We start from the raw sequence: 21,809 nt of genomic DNA, 5'->3' as shown, positions 1-21,809 counted from the left end.
GACACAGGGTGGAGGCCACATGTAGAAATAGTGGCTCTTGCTTAGAACAGGGGTTCCCTTAATACAGATCCCATCTGGATGAACAGAAATAGTGGGGAAGAAAGCAGCTCAGTATTGGGACCCAAAGCAATTTCATCTTGGTACTTGTCCTAAACAAGTCATTCCATGAATAGAAATCCAGACCTTCTGATTTTTTCTTAAAATATACAAATCAGATTATAACCTTATATTTAATGTTATTTTTCTTGTGTTACTATTGTTGCAGAAAACCTCTATAACCCTCAAAGAGCCTGTGAAACTTCTAAGGATCTTAGATTCAGATCTAAAAATCTGAATCAGATGTAATCAAATGTCACTAGGAAATTTTAGCAGGATTTTTTTTTGGGGGGGGGGAGTTTGACCCAAAATGTATTTTAATTGTCTTAAATTGTCTTTAATTGTCTTAAAAAATTGTCGTTTTAACTTAAATATTTTCTTAAATTTTGATTCCTTCATATAATTAGATCAGTAACTTTCTTTGGTCCCACTGTCTTCAGTTTTTTTCTGTTTTCCTTTGTTTTTGATTACTATTCACTAACAACCTTTCAATTTGTTAAATTTTGAATATAAATTAATATTATAATTGGAATGTTATATTTACTGTTTTCCCTTTGGGTTTATTATTATTATTATTATCCCTTCTTTTGGAAAGGTTTGCATTAATTTTCAAAATTATTTTTATTATTTTCTTCTATGTAAGAGTAAGTATATTATTATTTATATCTTTTGAAATCTTAATAACCTTGATAATCCTGGACAATTTCTTTTTTCTTCCTTTCTTCTTTTCTTCCTTTCTTCCTTTCTTTCTTTTTTAAGAAATGATTTGCAATTTTTACACAGTTGCATTTAGGCGAAATTGTCCAGTGCATAGAATCTTTAGGATACCATGGGAAATAAACAATTCTATGTTTTAAAACATTGACTTTTAGACTTGACTACCTCTACACTTTAGTTTACTCAGCAAAGACCAATTTTGGCATATTGCATAGATTTGGCCCAGGGTTTTAAATATCTGGTATTCTGTGAAACAGATGTTCTGTTTAAGGAAAATAAGTATTTGCCAACCTAATTTAAAAATAATCCTTCTATTGTACACTAAGCATTTTGATGCCTTTATGAAATTAGTATTTCTATTTTTTTCCTTATTTCCTGATACAGGAAAGAAACATTTAATATATGAGTTAGACTAAATTTTGAATATCAAATGGCAACTTAGCTAAGGAAATATGGAGTGTATTCTCATCCAGATCTGTGCTTGAAAACACAAGTTAACTTGGTGAATTTGTCTTTTTCTGTTTGATGTCTGTGGTCTCGTACTAGGTTCCCTACAAGATACAGGAAAGCGCTGTGTTAACTGCTCTTGTTTTTTCTGGATGCTTTCTTGTGTCATACAGGTGTTGTATAAAGAGAACCTCGGGAAAGGAATCCCGATTCCCATCACTCCAGAGATGGAGAGAGTCAAACACAATCAAGAAAACTGTAGTTCGGTATTTAAAAGAGAAAAAAAAAATCCCTTAGCTATTTTTAAAATGTTTTAAAAGTATTAATGGCTATATTTTAAAATCTAATCAACTTATCCCAATAAAAACTTTGACACATCTTGTTCGCAACTTAACGCTGCCATTTCCTATGATTAGTTTCCCCATTTTGATTAAACATTAATATAATCACTTGACTTAAAAAAAAGTGTTCAGTATTATATGCCAGCCTTTAAAAGCATAACATTCTCAACGTCTAAACACCCACATTTATCCTGCTTTGGCAAATTTGATCTGAACGTAAGCTTACAAAAATTTATTCTGCAACAATCAGACTGTTGGCCTTATTTACTATTCTAAACTTCTCTGTCCCCACTGATACTTGCACAGATATTCTCAAGTTTCTTTCTTTTTTTCTTGCATCTTGTCATTGCTCTCCATTTGCCTTAAAAATAATTAATTCTTCCCAATATATTCACCCAAGCTAAAAATTAAATAGTTGGACTTCTTTTGAAAGTCAACAAAAGAAAATGTGTACATACATATCTTCATATTTGCAATGTTTATAAAACCCATATATCCTTACATGGTTTATTAATAACATTTCCAAGTCAAAAATAACTTCCTTCATTCACTTTCTGTCTCTTGCCGTTTTTATTTTTTCCCCTCCTCATAACAAGCTGGGAAGGTCTAATTGTTCCTTTTCGTGGTGGTCTCTCCCCGTTGCTCAGCCCTGCAGAGATTAATTCAAACAACACAAATAATAAAACGTTCCTTCCCTATCTCTTAGTTTTTGCTGCTCTTTCCTGCATTCCCTTGCTTTTAAGGATGTCTCTAGGCTCACACAGGTTGGATCTAGAAGCTTGTGGAATTTCCCTTTCTCTAACTCACCCTCTTCCTCTTTGCCCTTGACTCCCAGGTGCTCCTCAGAGGGGGAAAAGTGGCTGATTGCTCTTTTTGTTCTGAATGCTTTCTTATCACACAGGTTCTATACAAAGAAAACCTGGGGACAGGAACTCCAATCTCCATCACGCCTGAGATGCAGAGAGTCAAACACAATCAAGAAAACATTAGCTCGGTATTTTGGAGAGAAAGGGAATAGAAGATGCCATTTAACCTCATAATTAAATTGATAATAAACATTTTTTTCTTTTTTAAAACCCACTCCCCCTTCCTTTGCTTCTAATATATCTTACTTAGCTAAAGAGCATACATACTTTTGCATTTATATGATACTACTATTAGTTCTATTTTTTTAATTTCAGTTAATAGATTTCTGTCCCATCTGGTATTTGAAAATATATATTTTTAAAAAACCACTTGTCTTTTCGTTTGCTTGGATAACAACAAAACTGAAATCTAACAATCTTAAATCCTCACGTGATTGTTTAGGAGGCACCGTTCTCATAGACATGAAAAAAATAACACGAATAACTCTGACAGCCTTTTCCCAGCAGCTGAGGTCCTTGACGCCCTAGAGAGTGTCTCCCCATCCCAAGAATGGCTGTCATTAAAGTAGTTTGTGGCATTTTGTCAGTATATAACTCCTGGTTGTAGGGACTACTGTGTCTTTTGGTAACAAGAAGTTGAACTCACCTTTAAAATCTCACAAAAAATGAATTGTTACTTATGGTTCTTTTTCTGGATACTTTCTCATCCTACAGGTGTTATACAAAGAAAGCATGGGCAAGGGAACCCCTTTACCTGTCACTCCAGAGATGGAGAGAGTCAAACACAATCAAGAAAACATTAGCTCGGTACTTTGGAGAGAAAGGGAAAAGAAGATGTCGTTTAACCTCATAATTAAATTGATACTAAACATTTCTTTTTTTAAAACCCACTTCCCCTTACTTTGCTTCTAATATACCTCACAGACTTAAGGACATACCTACTTCTGTGTTTCTACGGTACTATTGTTTTTTTTTTTTAATTTCAGTTAATTCTAATTTCTATTCCATCTAGTATTTTAAAATATTTTTCTAAAAACTACTTGTCTTTTAGTTTGCTTGGATAACAACAAAACCGAAATCTAACAATCTTAAATCCTCACGTGATTGTTTAGGAGGCACCGTTGTCATAGACATGAAAAAATAACGCGAATAACTCTGACAGCCTTTTCCCAGCAGCTGAGGCCCTTGGCGCCCTAGAGAGTGTCTCCCCATCCCAAGAATGGCTGTCGTTAAAGTAGTTTGTGGCATTTTGTCAATATATAACTCCTAGCTTCTTGGACCCGTGTGTCTTTTGGTAACAACAAAGTTGAACTCACCTTTAAAAATCTCACAAGTGAAATGTTACTTATGGTTGTTTTTCTGGATGCTTTCTCATCCTACAGGTGTTATACAAAGAAAGCATGGGCAAGGGAACCCCTTTACCTGTCACTCCAGAGATGGAGAGAGTCAAACACAATCAAGAAAACATTAGCTCGGTACTTTGGGAAGAAAATTAAATTAAAAAACAAAACAAAACAAAAAACTACTTCTTTAATGATTTCAAATAATATGTATTAATCCTGCTTTTTAAAGACAACTTAAATTTTGTGAATTTCTTGATCACATTTATCCTTTTTTCCTATAGAGCTACTCCTAGCCTTAACTCGATAATAACAAGATTGCTTTAATCCATAATTTAAAATTCTAATATCAGGAAGTGACAGATTTTCCAATAAAACATTGTTTTGCTCATCTCTCCCCAAACTGACTCTCTATCCACTACCCCCAAGGTCTCTTCGTTTTACATACTCATGAAATTTGGGGTGGGGGTGGCATAGTAGGTATAACGAGGCTCTTTCTGGAACATTGGAGTTGTGAGTTTGCTGTGTTTTTGTGCTTATGACTTTACGTTCTAATCTACCCGGTCAGACATGGATGAAGAGACCTTGGGAAAAATAACCCCTGACCCTCTCCCTCAGGAATAATGTCATAAATTAAGATCCAGTAGGGGTTTGGGCAAATGATTATCAATTTACTTAAAAAAGGAAGGCATCACTAGAACCCATTTTAGTTCTTTTTGTTCCTTTGTCTTTATTATGGTCTTCAACTGTTAACTTAGTAAACCATTCTATAAGCCTGTGCTCTGTGATATCACATATGTTGATAAGTTCCCCCGGGGTTGGGGTTTGTGTTGAGGTGACTTTAGCTTACAGAATGAAGGAGCTTGTGGCCCTTCACGTTAGCACTGTCTCCAGGTTTCTCTAAATAGTTGAACATAGTGTTTCTGAACCTCCAGTGTGCAACAGAACCACCTGGAGGGTTTGTTAAACCGGATTACCAGGTCCTGCCTGCCCCCACTGTTTCTCGTTCTATTAAGTCCCATGTGGGGACAGAAAACGTGCATTGCTAGCAAGTTCTCAGGTGATGCTAACCTTCCTGTCCAGGGGCCCCACTTTGAGAACCACCATTTTAACAGAAGTCTTCCTCTTGAATGGCATTGCCAAAACCTCCCCTGTCCCAGAGAATGACTCTGAGGGGAGATATTGAGGTTGAAGATTTGCCATTACCATATGTTTTGTTGATTTACCATGATCGTAATATAATTGCTGACAATGTTTCCTTACTGAGAAGTTTGCTGTTCTACTACAACGCAAGAGGCAGAACACAGATAATAGCAAGGAAAAGAGGGAGGAGAAATCCTTTGCTTGTTTGATGGCCCACGATTTCACGAATATGTCTGTATGAGTTTAAACGCTGCGAAAGTTCTGGTCCTTCGCTGTTTCCTTAGGAGCAGCCTCAACCTTCTCGGTGGTATTCAAATCCAAGCCTCTAAGTCCTGTTTGGATGATCTGACAGGTGCTTGAATTTCACAGACTAGGGTAGCGCGAAGGAGGTCCCTCATCTCTTTGGGGCACACTGCTGTTCTGTCTCGCAGGGTCCTACCCCGGAAATGTGTGTCTTATAACTATATCAATTACCTTTAGAAGCATATTGTGTTTCTTTCCATCTAACCTCATTGCCCAAATGGTTTAGCACCCTGCCCTCCTAACAAATTCTCTGTTCCATTTAATCTTTTGGTAACTGTAATTCTTCTTTTCTTTTTGGCTTTTTGGATCCATTGGATTCGCATAGGTTTTGTACAAAGAAAATGTGGGAAAAGCCACCCCAACCCCTGTCACTCCAGAGATGCAGAGAGTCAAACGCAATCAAGAGAACATTAGCTCGGTATTGTCTTGAGAAACGAAAGTGCTTTTAATTATGCAAAGTAACCGCTGCAGTTTGGCCTCTGCCTAACTCCATCCCAGGTTAAAGACAAAATGCCAGTTTTTTAGAATCTCCTCTAAATGACACTTACCGTTGCTATTAACTGTTTTTAAAGCTTTCTTCTTGAGAGCTGTTCTCACTAATGGTAATAAATTAAACATGGAGTTTTCGCCCCCAAATTGTGTGATATTTAATAGCCTGGAAATTGCCTCCTGGTGACTCTCAGGTCCAACTTTGTATCTCACAGGTATTATACAAAGAGAACCTGGGGAAAGCGACCCCCACACCCTTGACTCCTGAGATGGAAAGAGTCAAACGCAATCAAGAAAACTTTAGCTCGGTATTTCAGAGAAGAAAAGAGATTGTTATATTTTTAACAAGCCTTGGTTATACCACTAATTTATCTCACAGTTGTCCCAAAACTTGTTTATCTATTAAAATTCTTCTTTACCCACTTAAAAACAACACACCAACCCCTCCAACCCAAACTGATTTTACTTCTCTCTTCATCTTTTGCTTTATACAATAACATTGTAATGGCTTTATCTTCCTGAGGTGTTTCCTATAGAGTGTGATATAATTGAGTGATAACACCAGCTACATGATGGTTTTCAGAACTGGTTTTCTGCTCTCTGACATCTGGATGCTCTCTTGGCTCCTCTAGGTATTGTACAAAGAAAATATGAGAAAAGCAACTCCGACACCTGTCACTCCAGAGATGGAGAGAGCTAAGCGCAACCAAGAAAACATTAGCTCGGTATTTTCTAGGACTAAAAAAAGAATGCAACAACTTGAACAATAACAATTTAACATCATAAAAACGTGCTTTTCTCATTCAACTGAAAAACACACTAAAATGAAAAATGGGAGGGAAAATAACATTTTAACACCATAAAAATATGCACTTTCTTATTCAACTGAAAATTGACACTAAAATTAACACAACTCTGCTTTTAAATTCCAAATGATCATACTAAGACATAACAAGTTAATTGCCGATGTTTCCTTCCCAAGGCTTTTCCTTTACTCTGAGGTAGTCTTATGTAACCATCTGTAACAAATTGACTTCCTAACATCCTCAATCATCAGCTCTCTTTCTAAGGTTTTTTTAAGGTACTCTAGGAAACAGGCAAAACTCTAAAATGGATGCCGCCTTTGGTTTTGATGTTTTTCATGTCTGGAGAATTTTGATTTCTGTATTCACATATTGGTTTATGAAATCTGGACATAATCCTATGAAAAATGATCACTTGTTTTAAAAGATAGGTCTTTCAAACGTCAGTATCACATTTAGTACCAAATACCATTCAATCAATACAATGGTAATGGAATATAATGGAAAATTCAAAAGACTTCTTTCTTTCCCTTTCTTTCAAAATTATACAGCGCCCTTCCCTTCTTCTTTGACAATGAAAGTTGTATTTTCAAAGTCAAATCCTTTCTCTCCAGATGCGAGCCCTGCTCATCCTTCCTCATGTTAGTCATGGGTTTTGCTGGGTCCTTTCAGTTGACTCCAGTTTCCCTCCCTGGCTCCTTTCATCTCCATCTGTTGGAAAGGTTTTGAGGCTTCAGAATCAGGACAGTACAATGACCTGTATTCATTCATGGTCTCTCCTCCATCAGGTTCTTTATTCTGATAGCTTCCGGAAACAAATACAAGGCAGAGCTGCCTATGTCTTGGACACCCCAGAGATGAGACGGGTGAGGGAGACCCAACGCCACATCTCATCGGTGAGTCAGGGATTCTTTAGGATTGGCTGGCTGACCTGTGGGAACACGTGAAAAAGGAAATGATCCCACCATCATAGTTTCACAAAGCTAATTCATGAAATTTCAGGTGAAATATCATGAAGACTTTGAGAAGCACAAGGGTTGTTTCACACCAGTGGTGACAGACCCTATCACTGAACGAGTAAAGAAGAACACACAGGACTTCAGTGACATTAGCTACCGAGGGATTCAGAGAAAAGTGGTAGAAATGGAACAAAAACGGAATGACCAGGATCAGGAGACTATTACAGGTATTTGGGCCCTGGGGAACAAAATCAACCTTAAGTTAAGGGGGTAGAAGAACATTAGTGACATTATCTATACAGCAAGGCAAAGGATAGAGAACCTCAATCTGTGTTTTCGGTAGGTGTGAAAGGAAACCTTTATTATGTCACAGTTTGCAAAGCTGCCATCTCTTTTACCTTATGTTTTATGTCTGAGGAGAAGACATGACTAGACCCTAAGCTAAATTAGTCTTATTCTGTCCTCCTGCAGTTCAATTCGTACCTTGGTTTCCAAGTTATTGAAAAAAACGTCTGTTCTGATCCTGAATCTCACTTTCAGGTTTACGTGTCTGGCGTACTAATCCTGGCTCAGTTTTTGACTATGACCCAGCAGAAGACAACATTCAATCTCGAAGCTTACACATGATTAATGGTATGTTATGCCACAGAAGACTTATGAGAAAAATGTCACCATGTGGTGGGCTAGAGTTGATGACTTTTAGTCTCTGAAATTTTCAATTCCCTAAGTTGTCCATTCAGCATAAAAACACCTCCTTGGCTAGCGGGCCAAACTCATTTTCTAGACAAGTTCAAGTTAGGGAAAGATTGTTTCACTGTCTCAGTGTAAATCTCCTTCAGGACCCATCATTATTATTTTCTTTTCTAAAGAAAAAACGTAGTAGATCTTTCTATTGGAGAAATGATGAAAAAGAATACATAGGCAAAGGGAAGAGAATAGATTTGACCTTTAGCAACTTTCGGAGCTGTCTTACGTCAAGGAAGCGACAACAGCAGAGACTGCATGCCTTCATGCCTTCTATGCATGTTAAAAAGAAAATAGTATGTAATGCCTCTCCTCAAAGGATTTCTACTCTAGTCTACTGATGAAGAGAGATGAGTAAATCAGTGGTTACAACCCTCACAGTGCAATTTTAAAGGTCTGCATACGGATTGTGGGAACACAGAGGAAGGGCACCTAAACCTATTTGGAAGTGAGGGAGGACTTTCTGGAGATATCGAAGGTGGAGTTTGAATGTAAATATTACTATCTGTTCATTTTTAGTGAGCCAGGAAAACGGGCGAGGTGGGTAGAGGGAAGGAATCATTTCAAGGATTGGCTGTATCACTTAACTGTTATCTGTCCTTCCATAATTTACTGAAAACTCTTGTCTGGAAAAATGAGGATGACACTGTCTATCATAAGAGCTTTGAGGGTTTCTTCCATGGAAGTATACTGAAGACTGTGCTTGGTAACAAACCAACAGTAACCAACTGAGATTCAGGTACGGTTAGGCGCCAGGGCGGTTTCATCGCGGCGCCCTGTCCCAATCTCACCTTCCCCAGCGCAAGCCCAGCGCCGGAGCCGCGAGCAGCCGCGATCGGCCAGCGGGCTGAGCAACGGAGGCGAGGAGAAGTCTGAGCACCTGTCCTCCTACAGCGACGGCGGCGTCTTCTTCTCGGCGACCTCGGCAGGTACGCGGGACGGCGCTGACCGGCAGCCACGGCCGGCCGGCTCACCGGCCGTGACGATGAGATGCTTTGAGTAACAACCCCCTCCCGCCTCACCCCTCCCCCTCCCGCCTCACCCCTCCCCCTCCCGCCTCACCCCTCCCCCTTCCGCCTCACCCCTCCCCCTTCTGCCTCACCCCTCCCCCTCCCCCCAAAATCTGGATTCTTTCTTCTAACGAGAAAAGGCTAGAATTGTGGAGAGAGGTACATGAGTTAGACGCTCCATTTTCATTCTTCCTTTCTCGGAAATCATTCTTTTTAAGTTAGGGGAAAAGATAGTACTGCTCACCTGCTAAACGCAGATTAAAGGACGTCTCGCCATGGTTGCTTCTTATAAAGTATTCGTTTCCTTCCGTTCAGCTTACAAACATGCCAAAACCACCGAGCTCCCACAACAGCGGTCCTCTTCAGTTGCCACCCAGCAGACCACGGTATCCTCCATCCCATCTCACCCGTCCACTGCAGGAGTAAGTAATGGTCAAGAACTTGCCAAATCAGGCTCATTTTCTGATATGTGCAGAAATGATTATAGATATTCTGTGTTTTTTCCCAACCAATCCTTCTGTTTTATATAGTGCTCTACACATCTTAGGTTAACAGTAATACCCGAAAACCTTCGTTACTAAACTCAAACCAATTACAAAGCATTATTCAGTGATTTAAAACAGACAAAAAACTAAGGCAAATGATTAGTTTGGGCTATTTGACCCCACTCACTGTCATAAAATAAAACATTTTCTGCTTGGAATCATTCTTCAAGAATACACACACACACACACACACATACACGGCACAAATATAAACATGTCACATCTTAGACCTTTCCCCAATTAACATATATTGAAGAGTTAAGTCAAATCATGTTTGCAATTCCCCAGACTACTTTAAAACTCTGTTTAAGACCTGGATCTTATTCATAATATCACAAAAACATAATTCTTCAGAATTGAAATGAACCTTTGTATGAAGAAAACTATCTTTACTAAAGGACATAAATGAAAATCTGAATAAAGATTGAGACCCGTTATATTTTGGGAAGGGAACCTGATAAAGTTGTTGTTTCTCCTAAAACAAATCCATAAATTCAAGGCAATTCCAATCAAAATCCCAATAGCATTTTTAAAAATTTGTATGTTATTCCTAATATTTGTTTGAAAGAGTAAAGATGCAAAAATAACCAAGTAAATTTTGAAAATGACAATAGGAAAGGACTTAACCATGTTAGAGCAAAACATATGTAAAACTATTATAAGTAAATATGGATTTAGCCTGGGAATAGATTTTTTAAAAGATAAAGTCCGAAAATGGATCCTAAAAGGATTACAAATCAGCAGGAAAAACCCAAAATTGTAAAATACTACAGCATACAACTGGTATGCTCCCAAATTCCCAAAATGAGAGCTATCTGCAATATTGTTATGGTTTTTCAAGTTCTTCTCCAAAACACAAGACCGTCCTCCTCCAAAGAAGGGAAAAAGGCCATATGGAAAATAAGTACATTCCTCTTTCACACAGACACAAATATGTGGTTTTATGAATATATTATTAACATTATAATATTAAGTTCATCATTTGTAGTGTACAATTCCAATAATTTTTAGTTCATTGCAGTTGTTCAACATCACCATAACCTTAGATCATTTCCATCACCCTAAAGAAAGTTGTACCACCAGCAGTCCCTCCCCATCCTGAGTTTCTCCCTCCGGCCTCCGTCCAACGTAGGCACCCACTAATGTATGTTCTATATACTGACATTTTGCATAAATGAAGTCACACAATATTTGTGGTCTTTTGTCACTGGCTTCCTCTACTTAATGTTTTGAGGTTCATCCATTTTGTATCATATATCAGTACTTTATTCCTTTTTATTACCAAATAATATTCTATTGTATGGAAATACCACCTTTTCTTTATTCATTCATATTGGTGGGCATTTGAGTTGTTTCCACTTTTTGGCTGTCATGAATAATGCTGCTGTGCATATGGATGTACACGTTATTGTGTTTTCATTCCTCTTGGATGTGTATACACACACACACACACACACACACACCTAGGAGTGGAATTGCTGTGTCATATGGTACCTGTTTAACAAGGGAAGAACTTTCAAAACTTTCCCAAAATGGCTGCACATTTCACACCTCCATCAGGAGTTTACGAGGGTTCCAATTTCCCCACATCCTTCCCAAACACCTGTTATTGTCTGTCTTTTTGATTATCACCATTCTGGTATGTGAAGTGGCATTTCAGTGTGGTTTTGATTTGCATTTTTCTGGTGGCTAATGATGTCGCAGCTCTTTTCATGTGCTTGCTGGCTTTTCGTCTGTCTTTTTGGAGAATTCAGGTCTTTTGCCCTCCACCCCTTTCTGTTTTCAGTGTTAAATTGTAGTTCTTTCTTTCTATGTTCTGGATAGTAATCCCTTATCAGATATATGATGTGCAAATATTTTCTCCTGTCTGTGAGTCGTCTCTTTACTCTCTCTCGGTGGTCGGTGCACACTCTTGTGCCACTTAAATGTACTGAGTACGTCTTCAGAAACCTTCCGATGAGGGGTTCAGGTTAATTGTTGCAAATCGAATATAACTTTCCTCTTGTCCCATCCTCACAAATAGAAAATCTTCCGTGCCATGTACGACTATATGGCCGCTGATGCAGACGAGGTGTCCTTCAAAGACGGAGACGCCATCGTGAATGTCCAAGCGATTGACGAAGGCTGGATGTACGGCACCGTGCAGAGGACTGGCAGGACTGGCATGCTGCCAGCCAACTACGTGGAAGCTATTTAGGCGTCTCAGAGCATCGCGCCTGTCCACAGGGCCTACGGATCCCGCCGGCAGTGTCAGTGGACACGCTACTAGTGCTCAAGTTCTGCAGCTGCCAAGGGTTTTTCTGTGTCAATATGATTTATGGTTTTACCCTCCCTTCATTTCTTTCTAGATCAACCTAAGTGATTCTTCAGGAAAAAAAGAAAAAGAAAGTTAGCATCGCTAACCATTAAACTGGTTTACTTCATTATTTTTTGGACTTGCACATGAAACAAGAAGACAATAAACCCATTGGGTCATTGTTTTTTAAATTGCCATGATCAAATTTTACTTTACGTTTTAAAGTAAGTTTAATTTCAGAATAGACGTTTTATAACGTTTCTGCAATGTTATATTGTTTTCTCAACCCAGTGTTTCTCCATTATGAAAACGTTTAACATCATTTCTTTGCTAAAACAAAGAATTCTGAACATGTTAAATACATTTGAGAAAAATGGCACAGATATTCACCTTTTCTTTGCTTACTGAATGCTGCTGCTTTTATTTCTAATCCATTTCTGAAGTTATAAACGTGATAGTCGATATAAACTGGTGATAAGCAACTAATAAAATCTATAATTCTGCAACAAACACCACTGATGGAATAAGCCTTATTTATTTTCAATAGTTTGAAGATCTCTATATAAAAAATTTCAGTAAAGCAAATGCCTTACACTAGACTTCACTAAAAAAATTAAACTTTTAAAAAAACATACTGTTAAAAGTGCACAAGTGTAGACTTTCTCAAAGCTCTACCCATACTTGTGCTCAGCAAGCTTCCCTTATGGCTCAGTGTATAGTTTTAGAAACATTTGTAGGATCCAATCCTAACTTCAGGGGACCTTTCTCATCTGTATCCAGTGGGTTGGCAGTAGGGGACAAAGTGCCAACCAATAGTGGATTAATGCTTAAGTTTATAGAATATCCTTTCTGAAAAGCGAAAGATCTGTCCATGTTACTTTAGAGCTGTGGTGGTAATACTGCTGTCCTCAGACTGAGACTCAGGGAATGCACGCTTGTGAATGACCGGACCGCATGCTAGGTATTTTGCAAGATGATGGAGTCAGGTGATGAACAAGAGACAGTCGGTGTCCTTATGGGACTCAACAGACCCAAGCATCCTAATTGTGGGAGAGAGCCACTCTCCCCTTCCCAAGTCTTCAATCTGGGTTCCTTTAAACTGGGTTAAAACCCCAGGTAACGCTGGGCAGCAATCCCCTGGTGGGCTGGAGATGTCACCCTAAATTTGGGGGTACACCCAAAGTATATACTGTCTGTTACAAAGAATGTTTTAGTTTCTAAATTTCCTATTCACTTTATAAGGCTGCCAAAGCACACTTGATAGTTGTTATACAAAGACATTTACCTAATTCTAGGTTATTTTTTTTCCAAAAAGCTGTTTCAACATATACATAGAGAATCCTACTACACTCACCAACTAGCCTCGTTATCAGCTCTTGGTTAATCTTGCTCCATCTCTACCCCACAAATGCCCTCCTCCCATTACCTTCAAGTTATCCTATTGGTCACATTGCTTAAAAACTAATCACAATTGACACGCCTTAAAACAGACAATATCTAGTGTTCAAGCATTCCTGTTCATTCAACTTTCTAGCCATCTGCTTGGGTCCCCATTTTTGTCAGTGCAATGACACTGGGCAAGTCTTTAGTATGTATCTAGAGCACAAACAGACTCACAGGACCGAAGGCTGCACAGAACCTCAGTGACTAGATATTACTGTCATCTTCAAGGTAATAAAGGAGTCAAAGAACGTCTCTAGATTACTACAAGCCAGAACTCAAACCTCGTTCTCCATGACCAGTGCTCACGGTTGTTACTGGTACTTGGTGCCACTCTTGTGAAATGTCATGGGTTTTTCATGCCGCTCCTACCCCCTCCCCACCCCGAGCCTCAGAATGTGACCTGGTCAATATGGTCACTGCACAAGGTATTAGTTAAGGTGAAGTCATTAGGGCAGGTCCTAACCCAACGAAACCGGTGCCTTTATGAAGGGAAACTTGGACAAATCAACACACAGGGAGAACATCGTGTAAAGATAAGGCCGAGCCTGGGGAGATGCCTCTCTATGCCGGGGAAGCCAAAACTGCCAGCAGACCACCAGGAGCAAGGGGAGAGGCATGCAACCATCTTCCTCAAACCCTCAGAAGGAGGGACACCTTACCTCAGACTTCCAGCCTCCAGACCCGAGACAATCTATTTCTGTTCTTTCAGCCACTCCGTTTGTGGCTATTACAGCAGCCCTAGTAAGCTAATCCAGTGTCTTTCAACATAACCAAGTCTTATTTTTTTTCTTGTTTAAAAATATGGATTTTAAGTGTGGAACCCATAAAATTGAATGAAAGGGAACCTATAGTTAAAAACAGGCCATAAAAGGGGGCAAGAAGATGAGTGGTTCCTGTGTTTGTGGAGGGATACAACATTCACTTTAAGTTGGTGTTTGGACTATGCTCACTGAAATTAAAAAATAAAATAAAAAGCCCAAACCGAACAAAAACAAGTACCATAATTGTTTAGTTTTCATAGTTTTATTTCAGCTTAAAGTGCATTTCTTTAAAATAGCTCAACATCGAGTTTCAATCGGCAGGAGGTAACAGTCAACTCTCAGGTCACGAAGTTTTACTGTGCGTCAGAACATTTTCCCTCCCTCAACCCAGTCATAATGAACCTGAAAACACACTTGGTAAAGGCCCACCTGCTGCAAACGTTATATAAAGCATTACACAGATCACAATGACTGCAGCCTTATTTCCCACCTACTAGTGCAGTTAGCAAGAACAAATGGGTACTTCTGTGAAGTTCCAACTTAATCATTTGAATTATCAAATATAAATACTTTCTGAATGTAAAACTACGTTCTCTTAGTTTATCAAGTGGTGAGAAACAAAAATATCACAGGGCTCATAAAGGACTGGTTTGGCTTCTGGTTTTTTTTGAAGTGCATATCCATAGGAGGTAGTTTAGACTGAAAGCAGCCATTACTCACCAACACAGAAACCAAACTGGGACTTAACCAGTGCCCGACACCTTCCCTCACTCATGAAGGTCCCTTAAACAGCCATCAACACATATCTTAAGAGTTTAAGTAGGACAAAACAGTTTTTCTAAAAAGTAGTAGTAGCTCCTAGTATACGTGTATTTGAGCAAAGTGGAACCTATTTTATAAAGTAAAATCTAATAGCAATAGAAATTAAGGAAGATAACCTTTCTGTCAGATAGAAGCAAATGACCAAACTGACTATATGCCATGTATGAACAAAACTATCTTTTCTAACAGGGATCAGCCAACCTTATACAAAGGGCCAGGCAGTAACTGTTCGGTGATACAGGCCGCGGTCTGTCAGACTACTCAACTTTGCCGTTTTAGCAGGAGAGCTGCCTGCCAAAGATATGGAAATACACAGGGCTGTGTCCCAGTCAAACCTTATTTACACTGAAATTTTAGCTTCCTATTATTTTCACGTGTCACAAAATATTTTCAACCATTTAGAAAATGTAAAATCCATTCTTATTTCATAGGATGTATAAAAAAACAAGCTGTAGTTAACACCTGCTCTATAAAAATGTACTAGGTAGTACTGCCACCTGTTTTTATACTCAAAACTGTGATTCATTCCATTTTTCTTTTAGAAAGTTCCCATTCTATAAATATAAATTCTTTAGATACATGTTATTCCTGTATAAAAACAGCGTACTCTATCTTCCATTTTCAGTTCCATGATACTATTTTGAAGGTATACTTCCTATTAGGTTGGTGCAAAAGTAATTGTTTTTTGCAATTATTTTCACCCTTTTAAACCGCAATTACTTTTGCACCAATCTAATAGTTCTATGCATTTTATCCATTTAATAAATAATGCTGCCTTTTGTTGCAAATTATTTAATTTAATGCCGTTTGGAAGGCAGAGTATTCAATAAAGCCTATGTTAAGTAATTACTCAAGGTAATTATGACATTTTTGTTATGTATAGAATAATTCTCAGGGACCACTGGTTGTTAGCTATTTTCCAAGTACATAGTACTGGTTGTTCCTATATTGAAATGGCCTAGTTGCTCTATTAATAATTCAGCTCAATCTGTCTTTCCCTTTCTCCTCATTTTATCACTTATTACCAGTGCATCAGTGTCTACCAGCATATCTGCTGTCTAATAAGCTTAGTTTTTTACTCACAATTATAAATCAGTACACTGTGGATTAAAGATGTTTCCTCTGCTATATGGGAAAAAAAGCTATGTAGGCTTTTTCTTCCACACGACATCAATTTAAAACACTGCCTTCAATTTTATACACTCAGGTAAAGAGATATATTATTGTAATGGTATATTTCGGGGGAGTAAGCATTTCCAGCTTGGCACTTCATGGTTGATTTTAACTGTTCTTTGGTGAAAGGCTTGGTAGATAAAGAAAAAAATTTTAAGACCACATTGTAAAATTTAACATTCTATTCCAAGAACTGAGTAAACACTCATAATTCGGTTAGACTACTATTCTATTAAATATCTATTAATATACATCTTTAAATCCAAGTAACTCAGAGTTAATGGATGCTTTCAAAAAGCAACATATAAACCCTGGTATAGAACAGACATGTCATTAATTGGGTCATCAGAAACCACAAAGCCCAGATTTGTTTTACAGATCAAGCAGTCAATGAATTCTGATAAAACAGTTGTAAAAACTTATTAACTTCTGGCTACATTTTCTTAAATGCTTTGGATAAGGGCAGCTCTTATAAAAAAAGTATTTAAATATTAGCAGGAATTGCAATGTCTTTACAGAATGCCAGGAAAACTCATTTTTAGGCAAATTATTAACTGTCTTTCAATCTCCATTTTACAATGAAATAGGAATTTTTCACCCATGTAAAAGCAAAGCAACCAGAGGTCTCCAGTACGACAAGGCACATCTGTCAGACATGGCTTCTTTTGGCACTGCCAACTTTACTGCCAAATCAACCTTAGGGAGACTCTTAACGTGAAATATTTAACTGTCTGCCTACTTAAAAACACAAATCTTCCATATTTAAAAAAGGTTCCAAATGAGACAAAATTGTACCTTTATCAACTTTCTTTAAAATTGGAATTTGAAGCCGTCCAGACCAGTCTGTATCTCCAATTCATTAATTTGAAAGTTATTTTCAAAAATGACTTTTTTTTTGGTATGTGGCGATCACTGCAAGTTGGGCTGTTAAAACCTAATCACAGCCCGAAGCCTCTTCGGCACCCCTACTACAGAGGCAGCCCGACATCAGTGTTTGTATGGATCATGCGGAAATTTGTAGAAACGATCGAGGAGGCCCCACCACACACCCAATGAATCAGAATGTGCATTTTCACACATCCATGCAAGTTTGAGAAGCACTGAGTTCAAACTCAAAATCTGTTTGTATACAAAATACAACACCTTTCTAATGGCTTGGGAATAAATTGCACATGGGTTGTGCTAATGAGCAAGCAGCTGACCCTCCCACCCAACTCTGAACCTAATGTCAACAACTGATCTCTCTAAAAATCGATTATGAAGAATGAGATGGAACCCAGGCCTTTCTTATTGGATTATAAAATCAAAGTTGGAAGAAATGGCATTAAAGGAAAATGTTCCATTTCAACTAAGCCAGCTTTTTACAGAGCACTTATTTTTAATTTTTCTCATTCCTTTACTAAAAAACAAAACAAAAAACTCTACTTGATATACACCTCGCATTTTCCCCTAATTTTGTTTCTTGCCCTGCCACTTTTATTTGAGGCAATATGTAATTTAACTTTCTTGACATTTATTTGATCCTTAAATATGTAACAGAATCCCTGACTACTTTCAAGCTGCACAGAAAAGAAGACTCCATGGGCAGTCAGGAACCATCATGCTTTTACTCTTCAGATTGAAGTCTTTTTTTTGACCATCCATATTAGCATTATTACTTCACCCAAATAATCTTACACTATATGGAATTAAGAGTAAAACGTCTCATATCCTTCAACAATGGCTTTCACACTTGTGCAAACAGCAGAGCATCTTCAATAATGGACTCACTGAAATACTGAAAGTTTAAATCCACTATGAAATCCATTTTGGAACATGAAGGGTTATACTATGCTTCTGTATGCAACTAGATTCTTTTTATAAATGCGTAAGAAAAGAAATCACATTTGAGTGTTATTAACATTTGCCAGTTGTTTTATTAACCATTAGGAAATATTTGAAAAAACTGATTTCACTTGAACAGTGAAACAACACAGTGGAGCTGATCAAGGAACATTAATGCATTTTGCTATTCAGGACTCGGGAAAATTTGCAGAAAATTTTAAGGCAAGAATATTGAAAATAAGGTGCCTCAAATACATGCTTATAATTTTATCAACAATGAAGATTTAGCAAGCTGGTTTTTGCCCTCAAATATTTAAAATACATCTTTGTTGAACCACAGTGTTTTAAAATTAATACCTGTGCTTGTATCAAATTCAGTGATTTAAGTAACTGGTAATCATTTTGGTCCCATTTCTGCTATACTGTTCACCTTCTCTGGAACTTTATCCCACCAGGAAGTTTAGTTCACACAAACATTAAGATATGCAGTCGTGAAATGAGCTAATTTTGACCCCTCCAAACACACATACACACACCCTTTTTTACTCACACCTGTTCACTAAAAATTTATGTGCCTCTTTACTGTTAAACATAATTTGGGAAATAAATGGCAGACAATGTAAGCCTCAATTATAATTCTGTTAAAAATATTCTTAGTTTTCCATTAGTTATTTCTTCAATCTACATTCCTCGGTTCAAAGGTACCCGAGTTTCTTTTAAAACCATCATTTGTTATGTATGAAAGTCAGAGCCCAGAATACTTAATAATATGGATTTAAGATGATGGAAAAGACACCAACTTTTATTGTGGCTGGTGGTCCCCTTCTGAATATAGGAGCTAATGAGACACACAGTTAAACTTTCTGCAACTTGCTGAAAATGTATGCCTGTTTAAGTAGGGGTTAGCTCCAAAGAAAGTGTGAAACTGAGATCACTCACTCTTCCTATTAAGAGAGCAAATGAGATCTCACTGTTAAGAAAACGAAACAAATATGGGAAGTCAGGCACTAATACTAGTTGGTAAAATTTACAAATGTTTTAATTATATACACCCTACTTTTTAAAACTAGGCAAAATATATATATTTCAAAAGAAGTTTCAAATTTCTTCCAAGTTTATGTTAGGTGTAGGTGAAAAGAGCAAATAAACTCAAGATTTCTTTCTTATAGTCCAAGCAGTAATGAAAATAACTCTCCACTAAAGAGCAACGTGATAAGACATGTTTTCTAGTGGTTGATACCCTCTTCCAAACTATACAGGGGAAAAAAGGTATGGATATGAAATAGCTAAGTTGTCGTGTAATACTTTGTCATTTCTATAACTTTACTCATTCTGGTTACTTTAGGAAATAAACTCATGTTTTAACTAAGAATATTAAGTACAAAACTATCTGTTGTTTTATTTGTAAGTGGACTCCTACAAACATATGCAGCAAGCCCACCAAGTCCTTCTCTCGCCCATACTGATACCTCAGTATTTCATATATACAAAATACGTTTCTGTTAAACAAAACAAAGGTATTCACAAGAAGCTGCAGAAAACTCATGCAATTAATGAAAGTGGAAATGTATAAGTTAAAAACTATAATCTATACATAATGTACAAATAGTTGTGCATTTTAAAACGAATACTATCTGTCTCGTAAGAGTAAAGTTTCACAGGCAAATGCTGCTGCACATATATTTGCTAATGCAAATAAATTAATGGAATCTTAGTAATTTCTGCTTGAATACTTTAACCCCAAAGGCTAAAATTTTTGTTATTTTTCTTAAAAGTTGTCCAAAGATGACATCTGTGAAAAACTTTCCAATTCTTGTACATCACATTTGAGGTGGTCTACCAAGAACAAATTTCTTAAACCTCAGTCACAACAAATATAAATTAAAAAAAAAAAAAAAAAATCAAGTATAAACATCTTTATCAGTTCGGCAAAAAAAATTCAAATAAAAAATTTCAATTTTACTTAAAATAAGGTATTTTACATAAAAGACTTCATCAGAATATGCATGAGTTTAAGTGAAATAAAATGTATGCTTTTGTTTCTAGTTTTTGCTTTCACATTTCGGTATTTAAAACTTGGAAAAACCACGCATAGCAGCCAAGAGAATATGTTAATATGGAAAAAATGATCTTACATAATAAACTTACATAATACGTCATTGCCCTTCAAGGTCTGAAATGTTATCATCTTTGCAAACATTCAGTCTGAAATTGTGCTGTATTTCAGAACTTATTTTATGAACCAACAAATTCAGTGATGTTAAATTTTTCCCCCCAATTTTCTCTTAAAATACTACACAGAATTTTCATGGGCTGGTGACCTCCAACGTGACTGCAGATTTCTCATTATAGAGCTGGCCATGCTACCAAGTTTCTCGTGCATTTCAAATAGCTGGCTTCCTGAATAATTATGGAGATCTTCGGATTCCAGCTGAAGAGCAAGTGCACTGATCTGTGTCACCAGGTTTTTAGATAACGGAGTTTCTAAACCAACAGGATCAATCAAGTCTAAGAGAAAAAAAAGCACAATGAGATCTATTTCAGATAAAATTTAAATCGAAATATTCTCCTTTTAAGTTAACAGCAAGTTTAAGTGCCTAGGTTTGAAACTAAGAATGCAGGCTGCGGTATGAATCCCCCACTTCTCAAAAGAATAAACAGGCGACAGAAAAATGGACTTCGGCCTATTCTGTGTCTTTAAAGAAAACACCAGATTACTTAATTTTTATTAAAAGCATAACTGGAACACAGTATTTAGTTCATATCCTTATTTGAGACCTTAATATGGAATAGAAGTTAACAATGAGAGAAAGCTATTAGACATCCTTGAAGTCAAATCAATTCTTTTTTCATACTTGGCAACTAGTACAAAACAAATAAACAAAAAACTTGTCGAATTCACAAGGCATGGTCAAATTAAAACTAAAATTATAGTAACAAAATATTTCAAGAAAATCAGCTTATCTTATAAATAAAATTATCCCACTTTGCTAAAATATACCTGAGACAAGTCTTTCTTCATCAGAAGAGAATTTTTCTAATCCATTTATTGCTTTTTCAGAAATATCAAAAACTGGAATCTCTTCTAGTCCACGAGACTTCACCTTGATTATACATTCAGGCCAGTAAAAACAAAATCAACAAATTGAAAGTTATTCTTAATAGGACTAACGGTACTAACACCAGAAAAGAATCTGACAAAGTCTATCACATTATTAGCTTAGCTAACACTGCTAAGAAACTATGTTCTAACAACACACAAAAAACTACATGTGAACCTTGAAAACATCATGCTCAGTGAAAGCTAGTCACAAGAGACCACAGGTTATATGACCCCCCTTTTGTGAAATGTCCACAATAGGCAAATCTATAGAGAAAAGGATTAGTGGCTGCCTGGGGGGTACAAATAGCAGTGACTGCTAATGGCTATAAGGGTTTCTTTCTGAAGTGATAAAAATGCTCCAAAATTAGACCATGGTGGTGCTTGTATAACTTTATGAATACACTAAAAAAGCTCTTAACTGTGTGCTGAGGGGGCGGGGGCAGGGGAGAAGCGGTCAATTTTATGGTATATGGATGCTCCAGTAAAGCAGTTTTTTAAAAATTTAAATTTCAGGGATAATTCCCAGGGCCCATGAACTACAGAAATTCAGAAAATACTTCAGAAACAAAATTCTTGATTATGGG

At 37.2% G+C, this 21,809-nt stretch overlaps 2 protein-coding genes across 4 annotated transcripts in view; one reads left to right on the top strand and one right to left on the bottom strand.

Moving 5' to 3' along the window:
* Window positions 1–12,722, top strand: part of NEB (nebulin) — a 181,532-nt gene extending 168,810 nt beyond the window's left edge. Inside the window, exons 146-158 of the mRNA XM_081052074.1 lie at window positions 1,434–1,526; window positions 2,503–2,595; window positions 3,182–3,274; window positions 3,850–3,942; window positions 5,579–5,671; window positions 5,958–6,050; window positions 6,375–6,467; window positions 7,334–7,441; window positions 7,548–7,731; window positions 8,045–8,137; window positions 9,049–9,177; window positions 9,574–9,680; window positions 11,827–12,722. Coding sequence (XP_080908200.1) covers window positions 1,434–1,526; window positions 2,503–2,595; window positions 3,182–3,274; window positions 3,850–3,942; window positions 5,579–5,671; window positions 5,958–6,050; window positions 6,375–6,467; window positions 7,334–7,441; window positions 7,548–7,731; window positions 8,045–8,137; window positions 9,049–9,177; window positions 9,574–9,680; window positions 11,827–12,000 — 1,446 coding nt within the window. The 3' untranslated portion in view covers window positions 12,001–12,722. The remainder of the gene's footprint in view (window positions 1–1,433; window positions 1,527–2,502; window positions 2,596–3,181; window positions 3,275–3,849; window positions 3,943–5,578; window positions 5,672–5,957; window positions 6,051–6,374; window positions 6,468–7,333; window positions 7,442–7,547; window positions 7,732–8,044; window positions 8,138–9,048; window positions 9,178–9,573; window positions 9,681–11,826) is intronic.
* Window positions 12,723–14,558: 1,836 nt separating this feature from the next.
* Window positions 14,559–21,809, bottom strand: part of RIF1 (replication timing regulatory factor 1) — a 54,290-nt gene continuing 47,039 nt past the window's right edge. For all 3 annotated transcript variants that reach the window (XM_081052075.1, XM_081052077.1, XM_081052076.1), the window contains 2 exons: window positions 21,124–21,226; window positions 14,559–20,630 (listed from right to left, as the gene is read on the bottom strand). In XM_081052075.1, coding sequence (XP_080908201.1) covers window positions 20,416–20,630; window positions 21,124–21,226 — 318 coding nt within the window. In that variant the 3' untranslated portion in view covers window positions 14,559–20,415. The remainder of the gene's footprint in view (window positions 20,631–21,123; window positions 21,227–21,809) is intronic.

The sequence above is a fragment of the Rhinolophus hipposideros genome (genome assembly GCF_964194185.1).
Source record: "Rhinolophus hipposideros genome assembly, chromosome: 6".
NCBI classification, from domain to species: domain Eukaryota; kingdom Metazoa; phylum Chordata; class Mammalia; order Chiroptera; family Rhinolophidae; genus Rhinolophus; species Rhinolophus hipposideros.
This window is presented reverse-complemented; position numbering and strand designations above follow the sequence as displayed.